Source organism: Pipistrellus kuhlii, unplaced genomic scaffold (genome assembly GCF_014108245.1).
Source record: "Pipistrellus kuhlii isolate mPipKuh1 unplaced genomic scaffold, mPipKuh1.p scaffold_m20_p_9, whole genome shotgun sequence".
In the NCBI taxonomy this organism is placed as follows: Eukaryota; Metazoa; Chordata; class Mammalia; order Chiroptera; family Vespertilionidae; genus Pipistrellus; species Pipistrellus kuhlii.
This window is the reverse complement of record NW_023425595.1, coordinates 36,864,087-36,885,770: the sequence shown is the minus strand read 5'-3', so window position 1 is coordinate 36,885,770 and position 21,684 is coordinate 36,864,087. Positions and strand designations below refer to the sequence as shown.

Below are 21,684 nucleotides of genomic sequence, written 5' to 3'. Positions count from 1 at the left end.
ATTGTTACCAGAGATGAAAAATGGGTGCTGTATGTTAATTTGAAAAGGCAGCCTCAATGGTTGGACAAAAATGAGGCTCTGCAGCCCACGCCAAAACCTGACTTGCATGCGAAAAAAGTAATGTTGTGTGTTTGGTGGAATTTTAAAGGAATTCTTCATTATGAACTTTTACCATCTAACCAAACCATTACAAGTGCAGTGTATAGTGCCCAATTGGAAAGGTTAGCCCAAGCTTTAAGAGAAAAAGAACCCGCGCTGATTAATCGGAAGGGCGTAATTCTTCACCACGATAACTCACGACCACATACTGCAAGAATCACTGCTGAAAAACTGCACCAGTTGGAATGGGAAGTTCTCCCTCAACCTGCATATTCTCCTGATATTGCCCCTTCCGATTACCATTTGTTTCATTCTTTGCAAAGCTTTCTTCTTGGAAAAAAAATTTAATAATGAAGAATGCCTCAAAAATGCATTGACCGAATTTTTTGCATCAAAATCACAAGAATTTTACAACAGAGGGATTAAAATGCTTCCTGAGCGTTGGGCACAAGTAGTAGAAAACAACGGCAACTATATTGTTGATTAAATTTTGTTGTATTGTTTAAATAAATTCGATTTTAAAAAGTATTAGAAAACGACATTAATTATTACTAGACCTAATATTTCCAGGTTAAACAAATGCAGATAACTGTTGGGGGGGGGGGGGGGGGGAGTGAGACTTGAAGAGTCTGGCAGGCAATGCTGAACATCCCAGCAGTCTCTCTGCAGCATCTTCACACTGTGTGCCTTCTCACTCCAATGATATTCGAGGTCTCTTCAGTTTCTCTTACTTGTGAGAGGGCTACCCTCTTCAGCCATGCCTGACATCCCAAACTTAGGCTCTGTCAGGGCACCTCTCTGTTTAGATGTCCCATCCCACACAACTGGGATTGAGCTGCGGTTATGTCTTTTTTTTTTTTCTTCTAAGAATACATGTAATTTAATACTGTTAATTTTATAGCACAAAGTAAAACAAGCTATGATCTTCAAAAATAATTTTTAAAGCTTACATAGAAAATATTATTTTTATCTGTGCTCAGAATTTAGGAACGACTGATAACCGCAGGCTAATGCCCTCACCAACTAAGTCTCCTGAACGCTTTCCCCCTTCATCAGTCCCTCCTGGCCTCTCACTGTTCCTCAACATCGCCAGCAAACTTCAGAAATGAAGACTCTCAGACCCCGCCCCTCCTTCAGCTATTAACCGCTATGGCTTTAAGGCCTTAGCCCCGCCCCATCTCATTTCCTGGCCCCGCCCCTTCCTTTGCCCCGCCTCCTCTGTAAAGTGGAATCATGCGTACGCACGCTCTCTCCCAGCCTCCTCGTAGCGTGATGACGTAGCCGTTGGCGTAGTGACGTGAGGCGGCGGTTGCTCGCGTTGGGCTGGGGGTCGGAGCGCAGTTTAGGAACCCCGCGGGACCGTGGGGCATCTCGGCCGCCGGCGGCACGTGGTTTCCTTTGGGCTCGCGCCGCCGTGTTGCCCCCGCCCCGCCCCTTCGGGGAGAGGCAAAGTGGACAGGTTCTTTGGGGACCGAGCTGCAGCCCCAGAAAGGGAAGGGAGCCCCTGAGAGAGCCGGGCTGCGGCCCGGACCTGGGGAGCGGCGGAGCCGGGAGGGTCCCCGCTGGCAGAGTCTGAGTGAACCCGCTAGGATCCCGGCTGGTGCCAAGGAGGCAGGGCCTGGCCACCCGCGATGCTCGGGGCCCGGTGTCTGCTGCGAGCCCTGCGCTCCTGCTCCTCTGCTCCCTGCCCGAGACCCAAGCCTCCGGCCAGACTGAGCGTGCGGGACGCTCTCAGGGTCCAGAGCCCGAGTGGGGAGCGCGTTACGGTTCAGGTTGGTGTATGGGAAGGGGATGATGTGTGTGCTTTTCTTTTTTCTTTTTAGTGACTTACATGGCACATCCACATCTAGGTTTGCCTTGTACTGTCGGGTCAGAACAACCCGCAGGGGAAGTTAGAAAATGTAGACAGGCAGTCCTGTGCGTTCACACTTTCCTCCTTTCGTTGGCTAACATTACTTTTCCAAAAAAACTGTTGTGATTCCTATAAAGCGCGGGAACTTTGCTCTCACGGTACCAGTGCATTGCCTGTAAACTTGTTCATCATACAGGGAAGTAAAACGAAGGAGCCCCATCTCCTTTTGCCCTTACAATGAACACCCACAGGTGTATGGTGGTGGTTGTGTTGAACTAGCTCCTTGAGACTAGAAAGCACGTCTTACCTGTCTTGGTCTTCTCGCACGGCTGACTGTAAATATTTGTCCAACGACCATTACCTTTAATTCTACGTGTACCATCCCAGTATCTAAAAGGAGGTTTTGCATATAACGTTTAATCAGTTAGGAAAAAGAGTGGAGTGTAGCAGCTGCAAAGAGCTCTGGAGTCAAGCTGCCTAGGTTTAAATCTAATTATATAGGCATATCACTTAGGTGGCCTACACCTCAGTTTCCGCTTATAAAAATGAAGGTAGTAATAGCCCTTGAGTGAGATACTAGGTATAAGAACAGGGATCTAGTCAATAAATGTTAGGTATTATTTCTCTTGCTAATAATGTTTGCAGCCGCTCCACCTTGATTTCCTCTTATAGGAGCAGGCGAAGCAAGGTGGTTTGCGTATTTGGTTGCTGAAATACAGTGATACAATTACTTTTCTTGTCCTTGCATAGGCTTAAATTTATTTATTTATTTATTTATTTATTTATTTATTTATTTATTTATTTATTTTAGCAATATGACTAATCTCCTCTGCATTTCTTTGGGTTCCATATTCTTTCCAGGATCCCAATCAGAATCTTTTCTTGAATTCACCTATTAATTTCACATACATTAATGATACCTTTTATGTGCTAGTCTAAAAAGGTCTCAAAGATGAAGAGAACTTGGTGCCTAGATGAGAGGCTTTTATTTTAGTGCTGTGCAATCTATTATAGTAGCAGCCTAACACTTGTACTATCATACTACTGAGCATTTAGTAGCCTGAAGTGAGAGGTGCTGTAAATAAAATACACACCAATTTTGAAAAACAAAAAAAATATTTTTGTATTGATTACATATTGTTAATATTGTGGGCATAATGGTTTAAATAAAGCATTAAAATTAATTTCAGGCACAAACCTGAGGTTTGAACATGGTTTGCCTGATGAACTCAGACTCTTAAACTCTAAGCTGTTGCTTTCTCTTCCTGAGCCTGGCTCATAGTTACAATAACTGAAATAATGGGGAGGGGGCAATCTAATCTAATTTGTTTAGGTTGAGGATGAAGCAAGTAAAAGAAGAAGAATACTGTATATGTTTGATTAGAAAACATCTGGCAATACATACCTGTGGTAGATTTATTCTTTTCCTCCATCTCCCTTCCTCCCCCATTTAAGTAGGTGGATGGGTATGTTTGTTTTTTTTTTTTTTAAAGGGAGCTAAAGAGCATATCAGAAAGCGGATATAAGGCTTCCTTCCTAACTTTTGTTTCTAAAAGCCTAAGTCAGTAGAATAACTGAGTTTGCAGAGGAGGCAGTAAAGAAAGGGGGGTGGGGGCAATTAAATTAATGTCACCTATTTTTACTTTGTTTTGTTTTAAATACATATTTGTTGATTTCAGAGAGGAAGGGGTAGGAAGAGAGAGAGAGAAGCATCAATGATGAGACTCATCAGTCGTTGCCTCCTCTATGCCCCCCACTGGAGATCAAACCTGAAGCCTGGGCATATGCCCTGTCCCGGAATCGAAAGTGACCTCCTGTTCATGGGTGGACACTTAACTACTGAGCCACACTGGCTGGGCTGTTTCTTTTTTACTTTAATGTCACCACTAAAAAATGTAAAATTACTTATGTGGCTCACATATTTTTGTTGGACAGTACAGGTAGGATGGCCAAAACAAGTAATTACAACAATATGATAGGTATTAGTGGCATAAATAATGAACTTAGAGAAAATAGCAAGGGAAGTCCTTAACTGTATGAGTGGGCCAAGGAAGGCTTCTTGTCTCTAGGGGGGGGGACACAGAAAATAAAGGTCAGTACAGTCATTCCCCACATAATAATGTTTCTGTCAATGATAAATCACATAAAAGACATGGCCCCATCTATATATATAAAAGCCTGTGTGACATGTTGACCAGTGACCTCATCACTATGATGCACACCGACCATCAGGAGAAATACAGAAGCTGCCCCCTGGTGATCAGTGCATCCCCATAGCAGGAGTGCCTCTCAGCTGACTAGCACCAGGTGCAGGGCTCACGGCTGGCAGGCTCAGTCATGGCGGCATGAGCCTTTCTCAACACGCCCCCTGTGTATCCCTCCTCCATTGGGACCAGAACCAGGATCAGGACTGACTGGGCACGAGCCTACAGCTGTTTTTGGTCATAGGCCATAGGCATACCAGTATCACCTTAGGACAGGCGCACAGAGACCGCAGCAGAGCAGCAGTGAGCCTACCAAGTTGTGGCGGCGGAGGGTGCAACAGGGCTGGGATGAGCAGGTAGCATTGGACTGCTGGTTTTGGTCCAGTCCCCACAGGCCATGCTGAGGGACCCCACTGGTGCATTAATCCGTGCACCAAGCTTCTAGTTCAACCAGTTACTATGATGCACACTGACCACCAGGGGGTAGGTTAGCTTGCTGCTGGGGTCTGGCTGATTGGGACTGGGCAAGATGGGCCGGACACGCCCTGGAGGCCTCCTGTGATCTCTCCCTAGCCCTGATCATGCACCGATGGGGTCCCTCAGTCTGGCCTGTGCCCTCGCAATCCGGGACCCCTTGGGGGATGTTGGAGAGCTGGTTTCAACCTAATCTCTGTAGGCCAGGCTGAGGGGCTCCACCAGTGCATGAATTTGTGCACTGGGCCTCTAGTAAGATTATAACGGAGTTGAAAAATTCCTATCATCTAATGACTTGGTAACCTGAAACAGTCATAAGGTAACTCATTGCTCCTGTGTCTGCAGTGATGCTGGTGTAAACAAACCTGGGCTGCCAGTTGTATAAAAGTGTAACACATATAGCTATGGGCATAATACTTATAACGATGATAAATGAATATGTTACTGGTTTGTGTATTTGCTATGCTATTCTTGTATCGTTATTTTAGAGTATACTTATATTTATAAAAAGTTTGCTATAGAATAGTATGTCATGTTACACCTGCAGCAGCCTCATACATCTTGCATCTACCAAATGTTTAGATTGCATCATTTTCTCTTGTGCTTGATTTAATCTCCTGTTGTTTTGTGCAGTAATGTGTAGGTGTTTAGCAGCTATATTGTCTAGATTTAAGTGCAGTCTATGATGTTTCCTCAGTGAAGAAGTTGCCTAACAATGCAGTTCTCAGAATATATCTCTGTCGTTAAGTGGTACATGATTGCACAGTTTTTCTAAATAGGATCATCTTGCTTTTCCCAGACTTGTTTGATAGTTAGTAAAACACCATCAATTGTTTCACAATTACTCAATATATTCTCCCTTAACTTTTCTGCTAGTTAAATTTAAGTGTGATTGGTAAGAGAGCTGTTTTCGATTGGCTTACCTAAAGACATCTCATTTGTACTCAAACCTACTTGTGATTTAAATTCAGAGTGTCTTTGAAAATTTGTGTAATATTTAATGTGTTCATACGAAGAAGTTTTTTGAGAACCCTTTGTGTATAGTATTTTGTAAAGGGGGGAAAATCCCATAAAGATGCTTCTAGTCTATAACTACATAATCTCCCTTCTTAAAATTAGATATAAAAAGAGAAAGAGCAGAAGCCGGTTTGGCTCAGTGGTAGAACGTCGGACTGCGGACTGAAAGGTCCCAGGTTCGATTCCGGTCAAGGGCATGTACATTGGTTGCAGGCACATCCCCGGTAGGGGGTGTGCAAGAGGCAGCTGGTCGATGTTTCTCTCTCATCGATGTTTCTAGCTCTCTATCTCTCTCCCTTCCTCCTCTCTGTGAAATATCAATAAAATATATTAAAAAAAAAAAGAGAGACCAAAATAAGTGCCCTATTATTCATAACTCAATTAAGGAAGCGTAGGGATAGGAGAAAAATATGTGAAATAGCAAATATTAGGGGGATTGGTTATGTGAATTAGACTCATCAACCTAATGGAATGTCTGGCATGTATTCAGAATGATGAGCTTTATTAACAAAACGAAACAAAAGGTGGCATGCCAAAACTATATCTTACTGTGATAAGAACCATATCAATTTTATATATGCACCAGAGGCCCGGTGCACAAATTCATGCACTGGTGGGCTCCCTCTGCCTGGCCACTGACTGAGCTATTTGGGGCCGATCGGGGCCAGCCAGCTGGGGTGGGGGTGGGGAGGAATGCGAGAGGTTGGCTGTGGGAGTACACTGACCACCAGGTGGTCAGTGCGTTGTCATAGTGACCAGTCATTCAGTTGACTGGTTGTACTGGTTGCTTAGGCTTTTATATATAGAGATAGATAGATAGGAGTGAACTAAAAGCAACTGATTTGGTAAGGTAAGATTATGAGGACATTTTCCCGTTTTCATTTAGTTTTCTATGAGTATATGTAATGAAAATGTAAAATGTTTACATGTTTTAAACTCACATTTAGAAATATTTCTCTTTATTAGGGATGGGTTCGTTCAGTCCGATCCCAGAAGGAAGTCTTGTTCCTGCATGTAAATGATGGTTCATCTTTGGAAAGCCTTCAGATTGTAGCAGATTCAAACTTAGAAAGTAGGTGAGTTTATTTTTAAAGTGAGTACTTTGATTTTTTTTTTTCCTATCTCATCTGTTCTCATTCCCCTAATCTAGTGTTCACATTGCACCCTGTGTGATCTTTCTAAACAAATCTGCTTCACATAGCTTTGAGGCTCAAGTTCAAATACTCAGATTCAAGATCCTTCAAGCTCGGGCCTTTCCTCCTTTACCATCTTCATGGGACAATATCCCCCCACCTATTCTTTACTTCAGTCTCTCTTAACTACCTGCAGCTTTCAATCTGATTAAGGGTAAAATTAAATATTTACCCTTATATGTCATTAAGTATTTTAATGTTTTAATAGCAAGGTTTATATCATAATAAGGGTTGGGTATAATGATAATCTTGTTTATGGTGTGTTTTGTTTTTATAGAGAACTAGATTTTGGTTGTTCAGTGGAAATTCAAGGGCAGCTGGTAAAAAGTCCATACAAAAGGCAAAATGTGGAACTGAAGGCAGAAAAAATTGAAGTTGTTGGAACTTGTGATCCCAAGGTATGTTTTCTGACACTTTTATGGAGGCTGTTTAGACTTAATCAAAAACATTAGCAATTTGTTTTGGGTATGATTATTGGGAAGATGGTACTTAGAATGTGTTAGTGACTTTCTAGGTAATAGAAACAGGCAATAGAGCCTAAGGAATGTAGAGAGAGTAGCAAAAAGTATATATGAAAATGACTGAGTGAGAGCTAAATATTAGTCTATGCATTTCTGTGGTGTTTGTCACAGTTGAATCTTGCCACTTTTACAAGCATCCCTAATGACCAGGGCAGACCACATTGTTAAGAAATGGACTTACATTATCTAGAATTATTATATCTAATATAGTAGCCATTAGCTACCTGTGACTATTTATTAATATTAAATAAATTAAAATTAAATAAAAAATTTCATTCCTCAGGGTCATTATTCACATTTCAAGTGCTCAGTAGTCACATGCAACTAGTGTAGTGGTGTCGAACTCAATCAGAGAAGGGGCCAAAATCTAAAATCCAGCCTAAATCGCGGCCGAATGGTTTACTGAACAGTCATAAACTGTCATTGTGATGGAAACGCAGTGGAGTGCAGTGATGACAGCGCGGTGCGGGCCACATTGCAAGGCCTGGCGGGGCGGATTTGGCCCGCGGGCCTTGTGTTTGACACATGTGAACTAGTGGATACCATACTGGGTAGCACAGATAGAGAACATTACTATTTATCACAGAAAATTCTACTGGACAGAGTATTGTAATGCTTGGGCTGAACAAAGAAACTGAAAATAATTTGTTCTTCCTTTTTTAGGGGGACATATGGCTATAAAATTTCATCGTGTGTTTTACTATTCTTAAATTGTTCTCCCTTGAATTCTGTAGGTGTTGATTCCTTCATCTTCTCCTTCCCTTCATTTTTTGGTCATTTTTAAGTGTTCATATATTAAGGAATTTTGAACCCCCAGCAGCCCCCAGATTTCTGTTAATGTGGTCATAAATGTAGTTAATGTAGTAAGTCTAGTGCTTCTTTCTATACAATGTAAATTACTATGTGCACAAGGCCGAAAAGGAATAAAGTCTAAAAGGCTACCAGTGTAGCTCTCTTATGCAGCTTTTTTGTTGAAATTGGTTTTGGTCTGAACATTTGTTTCTGTCTTAATCTTGAGTATGAGTAGGATTGGAAATACTTCTAGGTAAATCATAATTTTCTCTAGAAGTTTGCATACACTAATCTGCCAGATGACAGAAAGCTATTGACCCTTCCTTATACTTAGATAGCAGTGCATGTTGGTAAACAGTGCTTAAACTGTGTCAATTGATTATGGATGATTGTGGACTTTCAAGACATTTGGGTGATTTTTAAAATTAAATACCAGCAGTGTATATTTAATATATTTATATCTACAATTATGAACTCTTGTGTGCCAAAATAGATTCTTTTGCATATTTATATCCTAATCTCTCTATTTGTAAGTAGTGTTTGATAAGCTAACAGATAGAAATTTTGTAAATAACAGATTAGTATTGGTGATATTAAGTGTATTTGTCCATGGTTCCACAGCTAATAAGTAGTTAAGCAGAATTCAAACCCTCATCTCCCTGATTCCACTCCACCACCATTCTACTTGGAATTAATGTGGACTATATTCAGTTATAACTATACATATAAAAAGGCAGTGACTATAATGAACGCAGGCTTGACCAAACACCACAGGCCTGCAGTCAGTGCTGTGTTGCTGTGGTGACCCAGCACTGACTGCTGAGGGGGCTGTTGATCAGTCCCGGAGAGAGAAGCGGGATCTGATCGTAGCCTCCATGGCAGCTCTTGTCAGCCCTTGCCTCTCTCTTTTTCTCTGGGCTTCACCAGCAGCCATGCCTCTCTTTCTCTCCAGGTATCTGCAGGGGCTGCTGATCAGCCCTGCCTCTCTGATCAGGCCCGGAGACACTGATTGGCATAGAAACCGACCAATCAGAAACAAATCTGGGTGAACTGTGAGGAGCCAGTGGCTGCCTAGAAGGCAGAGCTTTTGATGCTGACTGGCATAGAAACTGACCAATAAGAACCAAACCTGGGTGAATTGCAAGGAGCCAATGGCTGCCTAGGAGGTGGAGTTTTTGACACTGACTGGCATAGAAACACACCAATCAGAACCTAATCTGGGTGAACCGTGAAGGCAGAACCTAAGGTGGGAGTGAGGAGAGGTTTTAAGGCAGTTGGGGGCAGATCAGGCTGGCAGGAGAGGTCATTTGGAGGTGAGATCAGGTCAGCAGGGGAGAGCAAGTTGGGGGTGAGATCAGGCCGGCAGGGGAGGGCAGTTGGAGGCAAGATCAGGCCAGCAGGGGAGGGGCAATCAGGCAGACAGAGGCAGTTGGGGGCCATCAGGCAAGCAGGAAAAGGAGTTAGGGGTGATCAGGCAGGCAGGAAGAGGCAGTTAGGGGCGATCAGGCAGGCAGGCAGGTGAGGGGTTAAGAGCCAGCGGTCCCAGATTGTGAGAGGGATATCTTACTGCCGATTTAGGCCCCCGTCCCCTGTGGGGTGGGGCCTAAACCAGCAGTCGAGCATCTCCCAAGGAGTCCCTGATTGGAGAGGGTGCAGGCTGGGCTGAGGGAACACCTCCCCTACTGCCATGCACAAATTTCGAAGAAATAAATAGTTTTGTTCTAAAGCACTACTATTTTGGAAATGCCCTGGAAACTATTTTTCAGCTTCTAATTTTTCCCCCCACTTATTGGCAGGATTTCCCTTTAAAATATAAAGACAGACCTCCTCTGGAGTATCTGAGACAATTTCCTCATCTTCGGTGTAGAACTAATGCCCTGGGTTCTATACTGAGAGTTCGCAGTGAGGCCACAGCTGCTATTCATTCTTTCTTTAAGGTAAGGTGTTTTGTTTCTCAAGTGGTCTGTCTTGTAACAAAATTGAATAATGGTAACACTGGAATATTATCCTGAAAATACCCTTTTCTCACATGGTACTATTTTGGGGGGTTGATATGAAATTTTCTCTGTATTACTGATTCTGAGCAATTTGATTATGATGTGCCTTGGCACAGTTTTCTTTATGTTTCTCATGTTTGGTGTTTGGTGAATATCTTGGCTCAATTTTTTATTTTCAACCATTATATTTTCAAAATCTTTCATGTTTCTTTACTCCTTTAAAGACTTCAACTGCCCAAATATTTGACCCCTTCAATGATATATCCAGAACTCACTGATGTTCTTTTCTTTCCTTTTTTAAAATTATTTTTTTCTTTGTGTGTTTCTTTTGGATGATTTGTATTGCTTTGCCTTCAAGTTAATTTATCTTTCTTTCTACAATACCTAATTTGTTATTTCTATCCAGAGTGTTTTTATCTTACACATTGTAAGTTTCATATCTAGATGTTTGATTTAGACCATTTAAATAAATATGTCTTCCATTTCTCTACTTAACTTTTGAACATATACAATATAGTTTTGAACATATACAATGCAGTAAAAGGACTGTTTTTATGTCCTACCGATTAGTATTGGTGATATTAAGTGTATTTGGCCATAGAGGCCTGGTGCATGAAAATTCATGCACTGGAGGGGAGGTTCCTCAGCCCAGCCTGCCCCCTCTCATAGTCTAGGAGCCGTCAGGGGCAGGAGGTGACCTGGCAATGAGGTGAAGGTGATGTCCCCATCACAACTCTGCTGCTGCCACTGCCAGCAGCACAAACCTCAGCTGGCTCTTGTTACCTGAGCCTCAGGTGGCCCTGAGTGGCTAGGTACCTGCCATCTGAGGCTTGCTTGTGCCTCAGGCTGGCCGTGGGTGGTTGGAGAGGACTGGGGGACTCCAGAGGCAGTCACTCTGGCAGGGCTGAGGGGACTGGGCACTTCCATCTTGTGGCTGTGGGTGCCACCGTGTTGGAGAACAAGGCAGTCTATTAGCATATTTCCTCCTTATTGGCTGTGGGTGTCGCCATATTTGAGGGTGGGAAGCCAATTAGCATATTCCCTTCTTATTGGCTATGGTCACTGCCATCTTTGTGATGGTATGAGGGTCATTTAGCATATTCCCTCTTTATTAGATAGGATTCTTCTGGTTTTAACACACTTGTCAATTATGAGTCAATTTTGATTTATTAATCTCCTCATTATGGATTATGTTTCCCTACCTCTTTGCATACCTGCAAATCTTTGGTTATGTGTAAATTTTAAGCTTCTTAAGCTTTATTCTGGTATGCAGTTATTTGAAAACTTTGATCCTTTGGACATTGGTTTTAAGTGGGTCTGGAGAAGTTCTCAATCTAGGACTAATTACTTCCCACTGTGGAGGCAAAGCCTTTCTGGGTCTCTGCCAAATGCCATGGGGATTACGAGTTTTTCTAATCTGGCTTGTTCAGACACAGTTTTCAGCCACACGTGAACACTAGACACTGTTTTCACTTATCTTTTTGGGTGGTTCTTTCTCTGGCCTTGGATAGTTTCCTCACGAGCATTTGCTTGATCATTCCTGTACCTGATACTCCATGTCTGGAGTTCTCTGCACAGCTCTCTCCTCTCTGGTACTTTAGCCACTTTTGTCTTCTGAGACTCTCAGAGAGTCTGCTGGGCTCCACTTTATTACTCCCTCTCCCTGCCATGGCCTGGAAAATCTCAAGATAGTAAGCTGGGCTGCTGGTGTGTTTTCTTTCCATCTCTCAGTAATCACTGTCCTTTGATGTCTGATATTCAATATCTCAAAAACCATTCTTTAATGTAGTTTTCTTATAGGTTTTTTTGTTTTGCTTTTGTGTTTTTGGATTTTCGGGTTGGAGGGTAAATCTGGCCCGTTTCTCCATCTTGATCATAGACATATTTTATATATATTGTTAGTGCAGATTTTGAGTTACTGAAGTAAATCAATTAGATTGATCTAATGACTTAAAACATTTTGTCTTGTTTGGTTTTGCCTTTTTGCCATTTCCTCCACTGGGGAAAGCCATAGTGAAGTGTTGTTAGTAAGTTGATGAGGTAAAGGGATGTGCTGGGCCAGCTCAGCCAAGGGTTCAGTGAGCCTGAGGGAGGGTGGTGAAGGATTGAAGAAAAGACAGACAAGATAATATAGCTGGTTCTCAGTGGATCTCCTGTGCCTCAGTGGGTCTCCTGTGCCTGGTTGAGGCCACAGAGAGAGATCCAGATGGCAAGCTGAGCTTTTGTTTTATAGATAGAGGTAAACAAGGTAGTGGTCAGAATAGTTACAATGTTCTTATGAGTTTCACTTGTTTTGGCAGCATTTGCTGCACCTCCCACAGCCCATTAGCTACCCCCATAGGATATAGGGGGCGTCATAAGGTCAAGCTTAATTATGCTAAGAGGGCTGTGCCCTCTAAACTGGGACTTGTTTGTGGCTTTGCCAACAGGTCAGTCCTAGGCTTAACCCTATAGCCGCTCCCTACAAAGGAACCCTTCCCCTGTGAATGGGGAAGAGGGGAAGGCCAAAAGGCAAGGAGTGATCCTGAAAATAAAGTTAAGTTATTCCATGCACTTTGGAACTCTTCTTATGCCACTTGTTCAGATCCAGCTAATTTTCAGAGATTGTTTAATAACATACCCTTCCTTGTATCCAAATTTGTGCAGGCCTTGAGGTATTGTAGCATGCCAGGAGAGTTCTTGCACTTTAAAAAGTTCCTGCAGAGTTGATTTCTGGTAAACAAAACAAAACAAACAAAAATAAACAGCTGAAGAACATCATGACTTTAAATTATACACTGCATTTTTGAATAAATAAAGGAAAATAAATCACATTATACAATATCATTCCATTTTAGTTCGAAAGAAGGCATTTACATGTATTCTTATAAACTTTCTTATGCAACTCCCATATAATTTTTCAGTAGCGCTTGAACCACCAAACAGAAAATTGGTTCCGATTTTAAAAGTTTTCCCCTCTATGGCTTTAACAGCTCGTGAAATTGAACCAGTTTTAATTCTGAAAGTTTTATAGATTTTGGCCACTAGGTGGTGGTATTGGCAGTCCATTGACAAGTGGGCTTTACCTACTTTACATATTTCTTTATTGAAGCTTTTGTAAAAATGTAAACAATTTAAAAATAAGGAAAGAAGCTAGAAAAAATATCAAGTAAAAATCAAAATAAAATTTTTAAAAGATATTTTAAGTAGTTTAAAAGAAATTTTAGCACTGTTGGTGATAATTATAAAGTAGGTACTTATTGTAAAGAACTGGAAAATATAATCTTGATACCAACTCTTATAATGTTACCCATTGTTTGTAAGATAATGAGGATTGAATTGTTTAAAGAACTCACAGGAGAGCGATAGGTCATATTAAATAATTGTTATATGTTTTCTAGTATTTGGTACTATTTCTGGGAGTTGTTAGGTTAGACTCCCAAAAAGATGTTAAAGCTTAAAATGTAAAATCTTCATAAATTTCAAATCTAAAAATATAGGAAAAAATAAACTTGAGCAGTACCTTTTAATTAGGATATTTTAAGCATCTAGAGTTATTTATTTTGGGTTGATTATCAAAAGTTTTTTTTTGTGTAACTTGGTTTTCTCATAAAATTGACATGTTTGCTATGTACTAAAACTTGGCTATCTAGAATCCTCAAGGAAAAAGTTATTTAGAACTGAGTTTCTCAAATAACAGGATTATCTCTTGAGGCACGAATTTTTCTAAATATCAGCAGAAATTATCCTCCAATAGGTTGCATACGTCCCTGGCTTCCTAAATTGAGCCAGAAAACGCTTGCCCTTTCTTGATGAGTCAAGAGTCTTCCTTTGAGTATCAGATTTTTCGCTCTTCTGAATGGCATTGCTTTCAAAGCCTGCCACAGTGTGGAGTATTCCTTGCCCCTGTGTTGAATGACCCGACTGCTGTCTCTGAATTCCTGTGATTGCTTTCTGTGGATTTTTTCTCTCCTTTTGCTTTTACTTTTTGTTGCCAGGGGTGTGCCTATAACTAGCATTGGTTGCCATATTTTGTTGTTGTTATTGTTCATTCTGATAAATAAGGATAATTATTTTTTTGGGGGGTAGGGGGGTAGAAAAATATAGTCCATGAGTCATTGAGTGGTGTCTGTGGGCCTTAGTACACCAATGTGTGTGAAATCATTACCTGTAATTTTCAAATGCTCAGTGCCTTATAAAATAGTTGGTTGTAGAATGTGTATCTTTCAAAATATTTAGGTATTTACAGGTAGTGGGTGCAATCTGAAAAATTTGATGAAAGTGTGTGCTTTTATTTTTGGTTCTTTGTCTGGCCTTCATACCTTTTCTGTGGGAGAGAGTAAGTATCTCACACTCGTTGGAGCAGCTCCTGACAGGGCTTCTTCACTCCTTGCTGCTTATTTTCCATTTTATCTTTCTGCTTCCCTATCTGCTTTTTCACTTTTGGACTTTATTCTCAATGCTTTATTATTCTTCCTTTGTATCTTTTATAGCTTTTGGCGGTAATGTTCTAGACTTTGATATGATAAGCCTTGCAACAGCATTAAGCCTTAAAAGGTTAGGTGACACTTTTTAAAAGGTTTAGCATTAATGGAGCATTAAGAATAACTCCCATTACTCAAGTGATTTTTTAAAAAAATCTCGTACAGTTATTTTTATAAGATTTACAGTGTTGTTTCTTGTGGCAGTTGACCAGTTCTAACTTAGGGGATTATATTTAACCGTTAAATTTTCTCCTCCCTCTTCCCCACCCTCGTTTCCTTTGGATTTTTCATTTCCTTTCTTTGTTTACTGCGCTCATGCTCATAGTTGCCTGCACTTGTGTGGAATAAATGATTCATGTCCATAATTCTTGGCTCCTAAGAGATAAAAATTTTATGCAGTAATGTTGTTATTGATTATTTTTCATTTGTTCTCTATAATGTGCCCTGCAGCACCTCTAGGCATGTTGCTCCCAGATTAAGTACATGTTTGAATACTTTCTAAAACTCCTAATTTAGAGTTTGAATATTTAATCTGTCTGCATCCTAAGGCAAATTGTTAACTGCATACTTTGTATCTTAGCCAGAATACTTGACCGTTTTTATGAAGGAGGCAAACTGGGAGGTCCCTGGTAACACCCTGAGACATTTTATATTCCACGAGTGATAGGCAAAATTTAGCAGAGGTTAGAAGTGTATTATATGAATTTACTGTGTTGATTTCAAGATCACAACTTTTTCATTAAACACATACTATTCTGCCTTTGCAGCCTAGGTCCCCTTTAGTTACCTCCATCTCCACCCTGTACCATTTATGCTGAATGTAACTTTTTGCCTATATCCATAGTAAAAAATGAAAGAAGCTTAACCTCCAAGTTGTTGGGTTATTTCAGACCAACTAGCAACAGCTTTTGTGGTTCACTAATGGAAATAGTCTCAGACTTTGGAGCGGAAAAATTTCAATTGGGTACCTCAGTAATTTGCTGCTCAGAGTCTTCCTTGAGGCAAAGGAAGTGCACTGCCTGTGCTGTGTGCAGCGCTCTGTGCTATCAATATAATGACAGACTTCCTAAAAATCATTTCTGCCCTGTTTGCTGTTCATTTCTTTAGTCCCTATTTGTCAACCTTAATTTTTCTCCTTTTCCATGGTTTGTTACAATTTAGGATCTTATTTCAAAATAACTGAACTTTACATTGGTCACTTTGTATTCCTTCAGCAATGTGGGCAGCATTATTATACATTAACCTTGAGTGGGTTAGAGTGAGAGAGTGTGTGTGTGTGTGTGTGTGTGTGTGTGTGTGTGCGCGCGCGCGCGCGCGCACGGCCAGTAGGTTCAAAAAGTGGAAGAAACAGTACCAGAGGGAGACCTTGAAGACCTAGGTTGTCACTGGCTAGCTGTGTGACTTGGGAATTCATTAAACCTTTCTGGACCTCAATTTCTTTATCTTTGAAAATTAGGAAATTGGACTAGATAATGTCTGACTCATTTTTTAATTTAAAATTATTTGTGCTTCTATTAATAGTAAAACTCAGCTTGATATTTACTAGGTTTATTTGGGGAGTTAGGAAAGGATTTGATATGGCATTCTCTTAATGCTATTTTAAGAGTATAATGATCTGTGTTCCTGGAATATTTTCATATACAAATATACTGAAAAAAGTGGCTTTTCTCTTTCTTGCAGGACAATGGTTTTGTGCATATTCATACTCCAATAATCACATCCAATGACTGTGAAGGGGCTGGAGAACTCTTTCAAGTTGAAGTAAGTTGTTCTTCCCATTTGGAGGATATATTGCTCTCTGATATTTTTCATCTGAAGGTTTGTTTTACATTTAATAAGAACTATGTGGAGAGACCATGACCGGAACCTGAAAATTTGTCAATAATAATACTTTAAAAAGTATGTAAAAATTCAAACTTCTCTAATTCCTGTCCTACCACCTTCATTACTTACATTGTAAGTAAAATAAGTAGATTTTTAGTCTAGTACTCCATTTGCTTTTCTTATATATCTGTGAATTGGTGAACTAAAGAAACTTGAAGAGATTAATAAAGATTCTAAGATATCCTTTGTGCAAATGCAGCCCCCAGTTAATATTTTTTATATGTCATATTTTAAAAGATACATTAAAATAGGAAAATATACATATGACTATTATTTTTCAAGGTCTTTAAAAAATACGTTTTTTCATAAGAAATCATATATGATCTGTACACTTTACAAAGGCTCTTATTTTAATTCTTTATTTAACAATCGTTTTTTTGAGCTCCTAATATATTAATAATAAGTTCCAGGCATTGTCAGCCTGCCTGTGAAGGTCATTTAAAATTTACCAGTGTTTTGACTTCTGGGCAGTTGAAAGCCCTTTCATTTGCCAGTCTGCCATCCTGATTAAAATCATTGGCCAGTAGTATAATGGGACAAAAAGAAATGTATGTGGATGAGTAGTGCTTTTTATATTTCTTTCATTTACTCACTGATTTCTTTATCTCTGAGAAGTCAAGATTCTTTTCATACAAGACATATATAACTTCTCTCTCTCGTTCAGTATGTTTTCATTCTTCTTTAGGATTTTAACCACAATTGCCATATAAAATTAACTATTAAGTTTCAGGTGTACAACTTAGTACTTAAACATTTATATAATACTAGAGGCCGGGTGCATGAAATTTGTGCATGGTGGGGGAGGGTTGTCCCCTCAGCCCAGCCTGCACCCTCTCCAATCTGGGACCCCTCAAGGGCAGTTGGACATTTCTCTCACACAATCCAGGACTGCTGGCTCCCAACTACTCGCCTGCCTGCCTTCCTGATTGCCCCAATCGCTTCTGCCTGCCAGCCTGATCACCCCCTAACCACTCTGCTGCCTGATTGATGCCTAACTGCTCCTTCCAGCCTGATTGCCCCTCCCCTGCAGGCCTGGTCACCCCTGTCTTCCCTCCCCTGCAGGCCTGGTTACCCCTAACTGTTCTCCCCTGCAGGACTGGTCCCCCTCAACTGCTCTCCCCTGCAGGCCTGGGTTCCCCCCAAATGCCCTTCCCTGCAGGCCCGGTCCCCCCAACTTCCCTCCTCTGCCAGTCTGGTCATCCCTAATTGCCCTCCCCTGCAGTCTTGATCACCCCCAACTGCCCTCCCTTGCAAGCCTGATCCCTCCCAACTTCCCTCGCCTGCTGGCCATCTTGTGTCCACATGGGGGCAGCCATCTTGTGTGTTAGAGTGATGGTCAATTTGCATACTACTCTTTTATTAGATAGGATAGATACCTGGTGCATGGGCGGGGGCCAGCTGGTTTGCCCTGAAGGGTGTCCCGGATCAACGTGGGGGTTTCCTTGGGATGTGGGGCAACCTGAGCGAGGGGCCTGTTGTGGTTTGCAGGCCAGCCATGCCCCCTGGCAACCCAGGTGGAGGACCTGCTATCTGGGATTTATTTATCTTCTATAATTGAAACTTTGTAGCCTTGAGCAGAGCCAAGCCTCCTGCTTGCTCTTTGGCCACAGCCATTTTTGTTGGGATTCATTTATTTTCTATAATTGAAACTTTGTAGCAGAGGCCAAGGCTGTCCAGGGCTGTGGAAGGTTGGCTTCCTCCATTGCTGGGGAAACTCAAGCCTCCTGCTCTCTCCAGCTCCGTGGCTGCTGCCATTTTTGTTGGGATTTATCTTCTATAATTGAAACTTTGTATCCTTGGGTGGAGGCCTGGGCCCGCCGGGGTGTGTGGAAAGCTTGGCTTCCTCCTTTGCCAGGAAAACCCAAGCCTCCTGCTTGTTCTGTGGCCGCAACCATCTCAGTTGTGTTAATTTGCATACTCCTGACTGGCTGATGGGCCGTGGCTTGTAGGTGTGATAGAGAGATGGTTAATTTATATATTACTCTTTTATTAGACAGGATTTCTGAAGCTAAACAACTGTTCTATATTCATAGTATTTCAGGTCCTGGTTAAGTAATTTTGTGATGGAATTAGACTTGCCTATTCAGCGTACCTGAAGATGCTCCTAAATTCATTGATCCTAGACTTCTACAGTCAGGATCTAAATCAGGTTTCAGGGATTTGTAGCTTTTGGCTATGACCTTCTGTCTTTGTTGTTTTCAGAAGTTCATCTCTAAGACTTGTCTTCTGCCCCCCTATCCTTTGAAAGCATTGCTTCTCATTTCCACCCCACAGACCTGTGTCCTTCCAACCTTCATTATGTTAATTTTTTGCTCACTGCATGTGGCATCAAAGGAGTTTGAATCTTGGCACCCCACTATTAGGAAGGAACAGTTTCATATTTAAAGTTTAGCTTCTCTTAATAGTGCTCTTTTTTTTCTCTGACAACGCTGAGGTGTCAGGTTTGATGACAACAGTAACAAGCCACTTTGAAATGCACAGTAAGAACATGCACTTCTAAACACTGCTGAGCCGAAGCCGGTTTGGCTCAGTGGTAGAGCGTTGGTCTGCGGACTGAAGGGTCCTGGGTTCGATTCCGGTCAAGGGCATGTACCTGGGTTGCAGGCACATCCCCGGTGGGGGGTGTGCAGGAGGCAGCTGGTCGATGATTCTCTCTCATTGATGTTTCTAACTCTGTATTCCTCTCTCTTCCTCTCTGTAAAAAAAAAAATATCAATGAAATATATTTTAAAAATAAAATAAAAAATAAAAATAAACACTGCTGAGAAGTGAATGCGTGACTCATTATTTTAGGTTTTTTTTTCCCCCCCCTCAAGTCTTTTTCCTGCTTTACGACGTTGGATATTTGTTAAGGGTTGGGGACTGCTGAATACATATGTAGAAAGTTCCATTCAGGACATTTGTTAGTCAGCAGACATTTTGTATCATCTGTGTTCAAGATGCTGTGCTCAGTGTTATGAGGGATATGAAGATGTGACAGAGGTTCTGTCCTGTAGAGGTGGAGAGTTGGCAGGGTCAATGGAGGCAGGAGCATGCTTTTCCTTCACTCTTACTTATCTTACAATATTCCTTGATGTACACGTTTTCCTCTTTGTTTAAGGCCCCGAGTCTCCACAGTTATGGTTGGTCTTTATGACTAGTTTGTCTCTGAGAAGATAAAAGAGACTAAAGGAAGAATTAGAGATTTATGGGAAATAGGTGAAACTGCCTTATGTTTATATTTGAGGATATAGTGTTGCCAGTTGTGATATGGAATCTAGAGACAAATTATGATAGTAAGGATTGACTTGGTTAGAAAAATCTTCAAAACCATTATGTAACTTGGCTGTACCCTAGGGAGAGTATTCCAGGTGGGGAACAATGTGAGCAGAGTCTTGAGCAGGATTTTCATTGGAGTCTGGATGGACAGACGGGAAGGTTCATATTGGTGGGTAGCTATAAGAATGAGGAAATGGAGCAGGTTTTTCAAAACACAACTTTGTACCATAAAATTCACTCATGTAGGTATACATTTTCATGGATTTTAATATATTCATAGGTTGTGCAGTCATTATCATCATCTAATTAAGGAGCTTTTTCACCACCCCCAAATGAAACCTGGTATCCATTAGAAGTTCCTTCCCATATGCACCCCCAGCTGTAGGTCACCTAAAACTACTTCATAGATTTTCCTTTTCTGGAGCATTTTATATAAATGGGATCATACAACATATGGTCTTTCATGTCTGGCTTCTTTCACTTAGCATAAAGTTTTTGAGGTTTATCCATATTGTAGCATATATCAGTATTTAATAACTTTTCATATTCAATTGGTATTCTATTGTATAGATATACAACATTTGTTTATCCATTTAGCAGATGATGGATATTTGGATTGTTTCCACCTTTGGGCTATAATGAGTAATGCTACTATGAACATTTGTGAAAACATTTGGATGGTTTCATTTCTCTTGGGTGGAGTTGCTGGGTCATATGGTAACTCTGGTTTGAGAAACTGCCAAAGCATTCTACATTCCCATCAGCCATGTTCCTCTATTAGGGGTGTCGAACTCAATCAGAGAAGGGGCCAAAATTAAAATCCAGCCTAAATTGCAGGCCGAATGGTTTACTGAACAGTCATAAACTGTCATTGTGATGGAAACGCAGCAGAGTGCAGTGATGACAGCGCGGTGCGGGCCACATTGCAAGGCCTGGCGGGACGGATTTGGCCCGCGGGCCTTGTGTTTGACACATGTGCTACATCATTGCCACTTTTTATTGCCCCTTTTTTTTATTATAACCATACCAGAGTGTGCGAAGTGGTATCTTATGGGATTTCTTTTTTTCTTTCTTAACTGATTTTAAAAAAGAGGAAAGGGGGTGAGAAAGAGAGAGAAAAAGAAAGAAAATCGCATTGATCAGTTGCCTCCTGCACATGCCTCAACCAGGAATCCAACCCAAAACTTGGGTATGTGCCTTGACCAGGAATCAAACTTGCCACCTTTTGGTGTATCGGATGCCTCTCCAAACAACTGAGCCAACTGGGTTTTCTTTTTGCTTTTTGCTTTTGAATATTTACAATTTATATGTAAATGTGTTGTTCGCATTTAAACTTTTAATTACAATTCTTCTTTGCCAGTGTGTGATGAGTAAATGGTTATACATTATGAAATTCAATTAGACTGAGAAAAATCTAAAAGAAGTACATCATATAATGGGAACACTGCTCAAGTCTAGAATTTATACACTGAAGTACTTTATAAAGTGAAGAAGGAACTGAAAGTGTAAAGCTATTAAATGGAGATATGTGCAATTTTATATCTGAATCTTATATGTTGAAAATCTCATACCTAGTGTTTTATACTGAATCTCATACTGTGTTCTGAAGTTTGGCACTAGGTTGGTTTGCATTTTTTATTATTTTGGTAACATATAAATGTGTGTGTGTGTGTGTGTGTGTGTGTGTGTGTGTGTATAATAAAATTTACCATTTTACACATTTGTAAGTGTACAATTCACTAGTTTCTTCATCCTAAGGATTTTTAAAAATATATATATTTTATTGATTTTTTTACAGAGAGGAAGGGAGAGATATAGTTAGAAACATCAATGAGAGAGAAACATCCATCAGCTGCCTCCTGCACACCCACTACTGGGGATGTGCCCGCAACCAAGGTACATGCCCTTGACTGGAATTGTACCTGGGGCC

At 40.9% G+C, this 21,684-nt stretch overlaps 1 protein-coding gene across 3 annotated transcripts in view; it reads left to right on the top strand.

Annotated features, from left to right (window-relative positions):
• The first annotated feature begins 1,384 nt into the window (after positions 1 to 1,384).
• NARS2 (asparaginyl-tRNA synthetase 2, mitochondrial) overlaps positions 1,385 to 21,684 on the top strand; it is a 114,067-nt gene continuing 93,767 nt past the window's right edge. For 2 of the 3 annotated variants that reach the window (XM_036428308.2, XM_036428307.2), the window contains exons 1-5: positions 1,385 to 1,871; positions 6,613 to 6,722; positions 7,117 to 7,237; positions 9,949 to 10,089; positions 16,293 to 16,373. In XM_036428308.2, the coding sequence (XP_036284201.1) occupies positions 1,731 to 1,871; positions 6,613 to 6,722; positions 7,117 to 7,237; positions 9,949 to 10,089; positions 16,293 to 16,373 (594 nt within the window). In that variant the 5' untranslated portion in view covers positions 1,385 to 1,730. Of the gene's footprint in view, positions 1,872 to 6,612; positions 6,723 to 7,116; positions 7,238 to 9,948; positions 10,090 to 16,292; positions 16,374 to 21,684 lie in introns of those variants that run through there. The other variant, XM_036428309.2, reaches the window with a different exon arrangement.